This window comes from Centruroides sculpturatus, unplaced genomic scaffold (assembly GCF_000671375.1).
Source record: "Centruroides sculpturatus isolate CEXI.00-Female unplaced genomic scaffold, Cexi_2.0 scaffold348, whole genome shotgun sequence".
NCBI lineage: Eukaryota > Metazoa > Arthropoda > Arachnida > Scorpiones > Buthidae > Centruroides > Centruroides sculpturatus.
Window position 1 is genome coordinate 495,776 of NW_019384859.1, and position 12,611 is coordinate 508,386.

At 25.7% G+C, this 12,611-nt stretch overlaps 1 protein-coding gene across 1 annotated transcript; it reads left to right on the forward strand.

The window, feature by feature from the left end:
- Positions 1 to 6,851: 6,851 nt before the first annotated feature.
- On the forward strand, positions 6,852 to 9,182 carry LOC111630642. Its single transcript, XM_023374780.1, has 2 exons — positions 6,852 to 7,202; positions 8,275 to 9,182. The coding sequence occupies exons 1-2, from the start codon at positions 7,191 to 7,193 to the stop codon at positions 8,932 to 8,934; spliced, it is 672 nt and encodes a 223-aa protein (XP_023230548.1). The 5' UTR covers positions 6,852 to 7,190; the 3' UTR covers positions 8,935 to 9,182.
- The last annotated feature ends 3,429 nt before the right edge of the window (positions 9,183 to 12,611 follow it).

The window sequence follows — 12,611 nt, forward strand, 5'->3', positions numbered from 1 at the left end:
CGTCAATTCTTCTAAAAAAATGTTTTCGTAGATATTAAACGTGGATTCCAGCAGTAAAAATACGTAAAAAACATCGTAAAATCGTAAAAATAGACATAAAATTTAATAGAAGTCATTAAATGTCACGTGATTTTACGTGGGTTTTTTTATTTCAAAAAATATTCGCTATGAGTAAATTTATGCCTGTCCAACTTGTCTGGCAAATTTGATAAATTACGTACCAATACGCTGACAACCTCTTATTCAGTTCTTTTTAAGAAAATTAGAAGTGATTTCTATGTGTTTACTTTCGTTGGTGTTATTTTTGTGGTATTGAAATGAGTGCCACATAGATATTGAATAAATAAATGGATTAAATATAATTTTTTTATAGTTATTGCATATTTAATATGCAATATATTGCATTTTAAACAAAATTTTAGTTTGTTCTATACAATGAGTTGTATCGTCTTGTATTGTATTTAGCGTAGCCATTTATATTAAATCAATGTAATAATTTTTTTCTTAATTTTCGAAAATTATTCTAATACAATGTAAATGAAATTTGTACGGTATTATGAAAAACGAAATCAACCGGATTTAGACTTTTGTGGTTACAACATACAAGGGGGTCCTTCCGCCTTCACCAAACAATAATGAGCAATATGTATAGAGAGATAGGTATGAGAATAGACTCCTAACGTGAGGCTCTAACCTTAGTTTGTTTAGTGCATACATAAACAAGTTCTAAACAAAATATAAGTGAAAGAAATTTATCGAAATGTATTCTTATATATACTAAATAAATTTAAATTATTTCGTTAACTTTAAATCGTAAAATATTATATTACAAAATTTCGTTATTTTATGTTCTCTTTCTAAACTATTTGCTCTACAAACTTTAATAAATTTATTTAAATTATTTCAAGAACAATAACATTAAAATTAGGGAAATAAAAGCTTTAAATACTTCTAATTTCTTGAAATTATAGGAATAATTTATACTCTACATTAGTGGAGAAGTTTGAATTGGATTTACGACAGAAATAATGTAGCTAGATGCACTTAACTTTCTAACAATTACCACTAAATATAACTTAAATTGAATTCTAGTTTTCTTAATTAAGTTTCGTAAATTATTTATTAATTATACCACAGTACATAATTTCATTTGTTGCTACGTAAAAACAAAGAGATATAAATTACTTTAAAACAAATAAAAAAAATTATAACTAGAAGAATTAATCTTTTTTTAACAGCTTTGAATAAAGATGAAAAATTGTTCATTTAGCCTATATTTGCAGTACAGAATATATAATATGATCGAAGAAAAAATGTTTAAACTTAGAGAATAATTACTTTTCTTTTTGTTAATATATGTTTTATTTATAAATATTAACTTGCTAATTTATTTATTAAAATAAACTAATAAAAACAAACATTTTTGGAAACTAGAATTGTTTTAATAAGTCATCAAATACATAAATAAATGTAAGAATACATGAACAGATAAACAACATAAAAACAAACAACCCGAGTAAATAACACACGAAAAAATAACACAAGTTAATCACGTAAGTTCATAAAGCATACACAAATTAACAATAAAAACATACAATACGAACAAAAGTGTATAACTAAAAGCACAGATGTATAAAATACAAATCAAAACCAATCATATTAAAAGAACACAGAAAGACACACAGAATTATATAAGTATTAACAAACAATCATGCAAACTCAAATATGCATGAATACAGGTACACGCTTAGAAATATATGCCTCGTTTGCTCTTATGTTTGTGTACACAATTCACAGATAGAAACACACAAACAGCGGATGAGCGCTTGTATATGTCTATAAGTGTAGTTGATGATTAGTCAACTTACACAGCTGAAAATATAAACACAATTTTCGGATCCATGTCATCTAATTCAACTTTTTTCTTAAGAAAAGAATAGAAAAGAAATATTTTATAAGAATTCATTAAGAGTGTCACATGTGTACAAAGTGTAACATAACGATAATGATACGTTTTCGAGAGTGAAACAAAAGTCGATCTCAACCTATATTCACTTCCAATAGCATTAATGCTTAAACANTTTTTAAAAATCGTTATTTAAATTCATGCTTTTTTTTTAGAAGAATAATAATTTTACTATAAATTTTAATATTTTATATTCTGTTAAGTAGGTTATAAAAAGTGAATAGATGAAAAATGTTCGTAAGAGCTGAAAAAATAAAAAAATATGTCTAACAGAAAGGTCAATTTTAAACCTTTTTGTTAAACGCATTCTCCTTTTTTTGTTTTCAGGTGCTTTTTTGCATAAATATGCATACATTTACAGTACATAATATAAAATAGGTAGAAATTATATGTTATATAATTATAGAAATTAATGATAATATATTCATTATAAATTCATTATGTAAAATATTTATGTACTCATCTTTTAAATATTTTTAAAATAAATTTTTAAAATCCTAGTTAAAACATAAATTAACTTATTAATCAGTTAAAATTATAGCCTAATTAACTTTAAAAATAATTAAATTTTTATAGTATAAAGCATTAAAATATTACGTTTTTATTCATTAGACGCTTTAAAAATACATTAAAATGTAATTAAGCAATAAAAAATTGTTATAGAACTTTTAACATAATATATGCATTAATTTTAAATTGATATCTCGATTTAATTTTTAAATGATATGCAAATTAATGATGCAAAAATTAAGGAAAAGAACTTTACGATAATCAATTTATTACTTTTATTAAATAGAAGCTATCGATCTGATCAGTATTTATTGCACCCTCGTATAAAGTTCTATATCAATGATATTGATTTCTGGTTAATGAAAGATATTGCCAATCTTAATATCTATTTTATGTGTGAGTTTCAATGATACTTATCATATTATTAGATACTTGAAGCCCGTGGGATGTTTGGCGTTTCGATTTTGGTACCATTTTATCGAAGGCTCGAGATAATCACGTGGTCAAGCCCTGTAATCTTCTTCCTTACTTTTCTTACTCTTGACTTATTCATAGCATTAACTCGTGCTTTTTCATTAAGGATATTTTAAAAATAGTTCTCGTTCTTTAACTAGTTTTTCTTATTATAACTCGTCAATTCTTCTAAAAAAATGTTTTCGTAGATATTAAACGTGGATTCCAGCAGTAAAAATACGTAAAAAACATCGTAAAATCGTAAAAATAGACATAAAATTTAATAGAAGTCATTAAATGTCACGTGATTTTACGTGGGTTTTTTTATTTCAAAAAATATTCGCTATGAGTAAATTTATGCCTGTCCAACTTGTCTGGCAAATTTGATAAATTACGTACCAATACGCTGACAACCTCTTATTCAGTTCTTTTTAAGAAAATTAGAAGTGATTTCTATGTGTTTACTTTCGTTGGTGTTATTTTTGTGGTATTGAAATGAGTGCCACATAGATATTGAATAAATAAATGGATTAAATATAATTTTTTTATAGTTATTGCATATTTAATATGCAATATATTGCATTTTAAACAAAATTTTAGTTTGTTCTATACAATTGTTTATCGTATGTAATCATAATGAGCCTGCAATATGCAATGATCGTGATACTGCGTTATAATTGTTGTATAGTAATCTGCAATAACCAATTTGCGGTAACTGCAGAATAAAATCTACTTTTATAATAACCGAAACTTCAATTTATTGCTTGAATTTTTAAATCACACACAAATTGTACAAAATTTTCAGTTCTCTTTTTATTTATGAAGATAAACAACGTTCCTGGATAATGTGAGTAATATGTGCAATAAATTCATAGTTAGAATATTATATTATGTGTGATAAGTAAATAAATACAAAAAAAAATTATAGAAAGAAATAGGTTAAGCGTGATATTTCGCTACGATTATTGCATCCCAGTATGCAATATATAGCATAAGACTATAACGTTGCAGATAGTTTGGTTTATTAATTAAAAAACAGATTTTTCTATACCCATATTAATATATAATGATAATACTTTAATTAATAGATTGATGCATTATCATTATAAAAATAAGTAGATAAATAAGTGAAAATGAAGAAATTACAGAGAAAGACGAAGTAAAATAGGTTAATCATGATGAATGAATGGAAAGTGTCATAAACGAATTAGTAAGAAAATTCACGTCTCCATACAACAGAAATGATAAATTAACTGTACATTTGATAAATGAAAAGTTATTACACGAAAATTACAAAGATCTATTTATCAGCTATAACAATATCCGAGTAAAAATTTCATTTACTTTAATATTTCTATATCATTTCTTCATAAATTTATGATTATATAATTACAGGATTAAATTTGGAAAATGATATATCTTATAACTTCGATACGTGAGAATATAATTTTTAAAAAATACCAATTTTTTTTTTAAATATATCGTCAAATAACAGATAAAACTGCAAAAATCCCGAGATAATTATTATAATTCTCAAGAAATTCTATAAATTGTCAGAATTAGCAGTTTAAAATTATAATATTCTAAAATCGAATTTTTGTACACATTATTTTTTTTAATTTTTTGAATAACTTATCTTTATTATTAATCGTTTTAAAGTCGAGAAATGTAAACAATTTTTAAATGAGTTTTAGAAATAATACGACTCAATATATTAATTATACAGTCGAACTTCCAACAACGGTTACCTCTAAATAGCTTTAAGGAACTTATTTATTTATTTTTTAAATAAAATTGCATACAAAATAAACTCCAAACAACGACAACCATCGAACAATGACCATTTTTTTTATAAGTTATTTCTCTCAGCGGCCCTTGTTCAAAGATCTTTAACTGTAGCCTATACGCTTAAAGTTATAAGTTTGATTTTTAATTGAATAAAATATTATGTATTAAACAATGAAATAATTATTATTTAAAATAAAAATTAGATATAATTTCGATTAAAAATTACAGTAGAATAATGTATTAAAATATATTAGAAGTTTGAGTGTTTTAACGCGTTAAAAGTATTATTATATAGATTAAATAATACAGGAAATTATGAAAATTTTAAACATTTTTAAAATGGATTTTGGTAAGTCGATAGAAATAATTAAAGGATAATCTCTATTCTGAAGAGGTCGAAAGATTTAAAACAATCGTTACGCTTCAAAGAAAGTTCATTGTATCTAAAGTTCAACTTTCTAGATTTAAGGATCTTCAGAAATTTCCTATTGGATTTTCTAAATTTCTCAATAAAGATTTTAAATAAAAATATAAATAAAAACTCAAATATATTAACGAAACTCTAAAAACAATTTATTTTCAAATTTCTTTAAATGTATTGATTGAGATAGCTAAGATGTGGAGAATTATATAGAACACTGACAAACAATTTTAAATATAATAGTTAATTTAACCTCAATAGAAGTAAAAATTTATTTTATTTATAAAATATTACAACATTTATAAAAGTAATCAGAAATATTCATAATTTGTGTATTATTTGAATGATGGAATTATTATAAAGTTTGGTAAATCTTACTCGTTAGTTGTATATCTTAATTGCAAATGTAACTTTTCAGTACAAGTATCATAGGCGAATGCTTATTAAAGACCAGTTAAAGAGACAATAATACAAGTCAGTAGCTGTCGTGATAAAAAGGACATACATTTCTACAGGTCACATCTGTGGTATTTTGAAATTTTTATGTTAAATGTCGCACATAAGTTACAGTAATATATAAAAGCGGCACGCCCTTTTAGTTTTTCGTTCATTAATGAGAATCTGGAAGGACTTAAATTCTTAAAACTACCAGAACAATGGAATGACCTATGTTATACCTTCAATTATTTTCTAAAACGTGGATCTAAATTATATAAAAACAATTTTTTTTAAGTTTTAAAGGTGTGGTTAATATTTAAAGAAACATCTATAATTATTATTTGAAATTTTTAAAACAAAGATCAAAATTGTAAAAATACAATTCTAAAATTATTTATATTTAATTGTATTTGTTTCGTTTTCTGTATTGTATTTAAAATAATAAAACAATGTTTTAAAATGTTAACTCAATTAACCGAATAGTGAATTTCTTATTATATTCAAATCATAATTTATTTTCTCAAATTAAAATGTATCAAACAACATTTAATTATTGTTTTTATTTGAATATTTAAATATATTTTTGTAGTTAATAATAATCTTTCTCTTGTGAATATTATTTATATAAAAACTAAGCATTTTAATAATGAATTTTCTAAGCGAAGGACAAAAGATAACGCACATAAAAAGCATCTGCAACTATAATAACTGTTATTACAACAGTTGGCATATGTTATTTAAAAGATACTTAACACGTAAGAATTGTATTTTACTTTCAATAGGTTAATTACACAGTGCAATACAATCGTTCGGTATAATCAAGAGATCATCATAATCATCATTTACATCCTTCCAAGAATTCATTTGAAAGGTGATCAACACTTTATTACATTATTTTTAATGCGTTTAAAATGACATTTAACTTTAATTCTTATAATGCCCAATCAAATTGTGTCCCGATAACACAATTAACACCCAGTAATTGTGATTAACCAATCATATAATTATTCAAAATCTGAACACATTTAACACCTTAACTCATACCAGTTTATGACCACTTTGTACATTTACACAAAGGGTTAAAGCCGTTATCTTATAAATTAAACAAAAAAAATTTACAATAATAAAAATTATTAAAAATTACAAATTACTTTAAAAGTTATAAAAGTATTAAAAAAAATTTTTATGGAGAATTTTTATAACGATTTTTTATCGACCTCAAATATGCTAAGTTCGAGGTCGCCATTTGCTTATAACGAAAGAAAAATGGCGGATAATAAGAACTATAGTTTTCTGAATAAATACCGAAAAGTTTCGACCGGTTTTATAATTCAGGTTATTTTAAAAAAACCTTTAACCTATATTTTTTTCTATAGGGTTTTATAATATCGCCGCAGGTGAGCGTTTTCAAACTTCATCTCCATTGAGACACTGTTGCAAAGCAATGACCCCCAAACTGATCCGGATAGGTCAAAATGGGGTCCTTTCTCATAGACCAATAGTCTGTTACTGGGAGTTTTTAAGTCGATTTGACTCTAGGACGTATATATACCATTCAACCAAACATATTCCGTCTGACTACAACTTGATTTGGAAAAATCAGTTGCAGGAGCGATGTTGCTAAAGGTAAGATTTGCCAACATTGCTTTAATTAATATACGTATAAAAATAATTAATTAATAAGAATTAATTTTAAAATTAACATTTAAATAAATTTTATTAGATAAGATAATATAACGTTTCAAATATTATTTTAATTAATTACTTCTTATTAAACTGTAATAATAGTTTAAATTAAGCTTAACGTTGTTGTTATTAATATTAAGTCATATTTTACTGTTTATTACAAATTAAAACTTTGTAAATTTTAATTCGTTAATTAAAAAAATAAATATTGAAAAGAATTTTAAAATTAAAAATTCGATTAAATTAAAAAACGTTTTTTAATTTATAAAATTATTTTCTAAAATATATTTTAAAAACAGTAGTTTAAAAAAATGCAAATAATAAAAGAGAATTTGAAAAGAAATAATTAAAATGAATTTGTTTATATACTTCTTAGTAATTAATGTTTTTAAAATACTTACTGCGGGTGTGTCTCTTCTGAGACAAGGAAGTAAAAGTGACTATCAAATGACTCTCTTATACAGGAAACAAATTGTTAAGGATTTAATCAATTTTGAGTATATTAACACCTTAAACTTGTTGCTTAATGAGTTAAGGTCAGAGGTGATTATTATTCACCATTAAACACGTGTTAATTAATAATAAGTGAAGCATACGAGATAAAAATGCCAATATTTAATGATAGTTTAACAGATGAAGATCATTTGCAGATTATGAATCTGATATAGAAAAATCTATAACAAAACCAGCATTTTAAGAAATTCATAATTTTTTTTTAAGGATGAAATTCGACAAGCAAACTAATGTTCATATATTGTTAAGATTTTTGCATTTTTTTTTATGGCCAGAAAAATATTACTCATACACATCACATGCAGGAATTCATTAATTGTAACTCGTTCTAGCTGCATATCTTATGGATTCCTTCGTGCTCGAAAGTCCATCAGTTGAAAATGAAAATTGTTCTTGATATTCCAAAGTTTAACAAATGTGTTTTGAGTTTCAAAGTATATAATTTATTTGGCAATAATTAATTTTGGATAAAAAAATTGTTTTATTTTATTTTCTGTAGGTAGGACTGTTTGTTCTACTGTCATTAGCTGCCATAAAAGCAGAACAAGATGCCGAGAAAAGCGAAGAATTGATAGTCTCTGAAGGATATCGATCGTATTCTTATTATCCTAGAGGCGACAGAGATCCAAGAAAATTCTTCGAAGACGTTTTCGATGATCCCGATCGTTACCACGGATTCGGTCATTCGAGATGGGGTCGTTCGAGATGGAACAGACATCCTTCTTACCATTCTAGATCATATGGTGGCTACAGAAGACCTTATAACGACTGGGGAGATAGGGATTACTACAGACCACATTATTCCTCCCACAGAGATCATTATCGACATCGCGACTGGGCTCCACCACCACCTTCGCCCTTCAGAAGACATTACCGTTATCGTGATAGCCCGGGTGACAGATGGGGTCACAGAGGATATCGTCCTCATTGGCATCGAGGTTACGACAGACCCACTTACAACGAAAGAAAAACTTCGGCTCACGGAGAATCTAAAGGATTTGGCTTAGAAAAAGTGGTTGACGGTGGAGATTCTTTTGGTCACACCAAAGAAGTGGGATGGGTGAAGACATTCGACACTTCTTCAAGCGGAAAGAAAATATCAGGAAAGTGGGTAGACGATCTAAAACACAGTTTCGATGATATTTTTAAAGAAATTTGAATAACTCTTTTAAGTGCCACGCTTCTATAAACATATAAATTGACGTTTAATTGATTCCAAACTCATACACATCTAGCATTATTCACGCTTGGTAGGAACACATCAGGAATAAATTTAATTTAATTTATTGATCTCTTTGTTATATTTATACAAAAAATTAAAAAAAACAAATTAATTTATTTATATGTTAAAATCTGCATCGCATGAACCAAGAAGAAATGTACTTTTTGTATAAATAAGAGGAAGAATGAAGGGTAAGTTATTTATTTATAATAATAGTTTTCTTCAAATTATTGAAGATTGCTCAATTAACTGTGTAGATAATTGTTAATTTTTCGGGTATAAAGTCAATTAACATTTTTTTCCGAAAACAACCTGTCAACTTCATGTTATGATATGAAATTTATGATGGGAATAATTGATCAAATATAGTTAAATAAATGAAGATGTTAGGATTCTGTGTTTGTCTAATTATTTATTTTCTAATTTTTTTTACATTAGGTGATGCTTAAGAGTGGAAGCTTTACAAGTTCATTGACACAATTTTAATTTATACGAATCTCTCTATTGACTAAACCATACACGAACTCCTTATCTAAAACAAGTTCTTGAAGCAGTTTTGAAGTTCTAGACATTATCAAATTTATATTCTAATTGAAAAATTAATGCTTCTAGTATAGCTGAAGTATTTTCTTCCGTTATCTCGACTATTATTTTTCATGCATAACAATTTTTTAAAGATGATCTTTGGCTCAAACTCAACTTTCACAAATCTGAATTGTAAACAACTTTCTTATCTGTTCGCTTGTATAAACATTAATGAGGCGACTTGATATAGATCAGATATGGAGAATATAATCAGCTATAGAAAACGAATATAATTTTGCACGTCGTAGCCAACATTATCGCTTTTAATGATCATTAAAACGCACAATATCTATACAAAAGGCTTTGCTGATCATTATGGAACATCTTTAAATAATTTTCTTATAAAATTTCATTATAGAAACTGTATTTTTCAAGTCGATAGATTAGTTTTTAATTTTCTTACGGTTATAAAAAAAACGACGTACTATGCAATAATTATTTATACAGAGATGAATTATTTTATCAGATATAATTAATGTATTCGAATAATTAACACGTTTAAAAAATTAATAAATAGAAAAAAAAGAGTTGAATATTAATAGATTTACTTAAAGATATTCTGTATTTAGTTTTCTCATCCATCATCTTGAAAAAATAGGGAAAAAATGTTCGAAAATTAGTAATATGAATTGCAGTTGACACTTGTTTAAAAGAGATTCGTGTAGTACTAAAAACTACCCAAAACTAGTACAACAAAAAGTAGGTGCAATATAGCACCACCCATTTATTTGGAGAATTGATAAAGGTGGAGTCTAATATGGCCAAGTGACCTCTTGCAGAACTTTGTTAGAAAGGTTATTTTGTTACATATGTGTTTAAAAAGTTTATACTTTTACATACATAAACCGTAATTAAGAGAAATGCATTAATAGCAGTAGCAGAATCAAAATGATTTAAGTATAAACTGTGTAGATAATTGTTAATTTTTCGGGTATAAAGTCAATTAACATTTAGCAAGTATCAAGTTCTAGAGTTCGTTTCTGATCTGAGCAAAATTTTTGTTCCCTAAAATAAATGTTTATATGTCACATAATAATAATAATAATAATAATAATAATAATAATAATAATTTAGCTTACAAGTTAGTTAATTCTTGATGTTTTAAATATATACTTATCAATTATTTTTTAAATGTTAATCTGTTTTATCTAATTAAAATTTAATTATAAAACGTGATGTAATATTGGCCTAAATATTAAATTTTTGTTCACTATCTGAAATTAATGAGATTAAGATTTTCAGGTTAATCGTATACGCCCTTAAAGGGTCAATGGAGACTTTAGGCTAAATTTTATGGTTAATAAGCCTTACATTGAAACACGTATAACACATATATAAATTACTGCATATAGAAATCTAACTATATTCCAACTCGAATTTTATATCATTTACTAATATATTTTCCCACATTTATCATTGGTCAAACCATCATTTAAATTATTCATGCGCTGAAGGGACACCTGCCATTTAATGGCATTCACTTTTTAAGATGTATAAGATATTATCTTCAACCGATAATCACAGGTGAGAGTTGAAAGATGATGTCGAACTAAGGTCTAATTGTATACGAGAACACGCCTATAGTTTTTCTTTTATAAGTCACATTTACGCTCTTACTTGCGCTTTATTTTTATAAAATGTTTAATTAGAATAAAATTTAATTTGATATATTTCTTCACCATTAAAATCGAATCCAAAGTTTTCGAATGACATATAAATTCTTTTAAAATTATATTTGAATGTTTGTAAAGTTTATTTGAAAGCATTTCCAATTGAAATTTTATTACAATAAAAGTTATGTTTTGAAAAACAAAACAAAAATAAATATACATCGTTTATTTAAAAAAAACCTTTTTCAATAAAAGTAATTTTTTTCACCTAATTAAACCTAGAAAATAAATTCCTGTTAATCGATGCCTCTAATAGTTTCGTTAAATAACCATGACAATGAAAAAGCAAATAAATAATATAAAAACTAATTATTAAAGAAACTTTATTTATTTTTTAACGGATAATAACGAAAATGTTCTTCATTTGTCGGCGGAAACTGCACTAAAGCTAAGAGTTAGACACTTATCAATATACAAAATCGCATCTTTTATCTGTGCTGCAGTTTTCAGTTTATTTAAAATAACGTGTTATATATCTTTCATTTTTTAAATTTTATTAAGATCGGTAACCCTAGTGAGTTGTTCATAATGGTTACTTACCTACGTTCACGCTCATACTTGACATAGTTGGACTACAGTTCTAATGATATTCATGCGCGTTACACATCTTTTTCTATAAGGCAACGTTTAACTATGTACATTCAGTCATCATTACCGCATTAAACGGAAACAATAGCGGCTTTTGTTGTTAGTAAGATTAACAAAGCAACTTATAAAAAAAAACATACAGCAACGTTTTAAAAGAAACGTTGCTGCAACACTGGTTAATTTTTTGCTTAAGTCTTGATTCGTTAGAGATACGTTAAGATAATTTTTCATTCTCAGATTTATCCGATGGAACTGAAAATTTAGTGATTCAAATGAGAAACTAAAAGAAGTAAAACTTTTATAACAATACAATTATCCTTTTACATGCTTGTAGATGTATCTATCTGTGTAATCTATCGCTGTCATCGCCTTAAGCCAGACTTAAACTAACAAGTAAACATTATCTCTTGACATTTTATAGTTATGAGGCATATTTGGAATGATTGGATCAGTTCGATAGAGAAGTCACTTAAAATGCCAACTTTTTATGCCTTAAAATAAGCTTATTTTAATAAACTAAAAACGTAAAAAAAAATGTATCGTTTCAAAGTAATAAATCAGATGGAAAATTATTTTTGATCATAGATTATTCCATACTCATGTCTGCTCAGTTAACTAGATTTATGTATTTATATACTAAGAATTTCCTATCAAAAATAGCAACTAGATATATTATTGTATAAATATATCAATTTTTCAGTATAAGTTCTAGCTTAAAATTAAATCTGTGGTAAAATTATTTTATTTTAACATTAAATTAAACGTAAATTC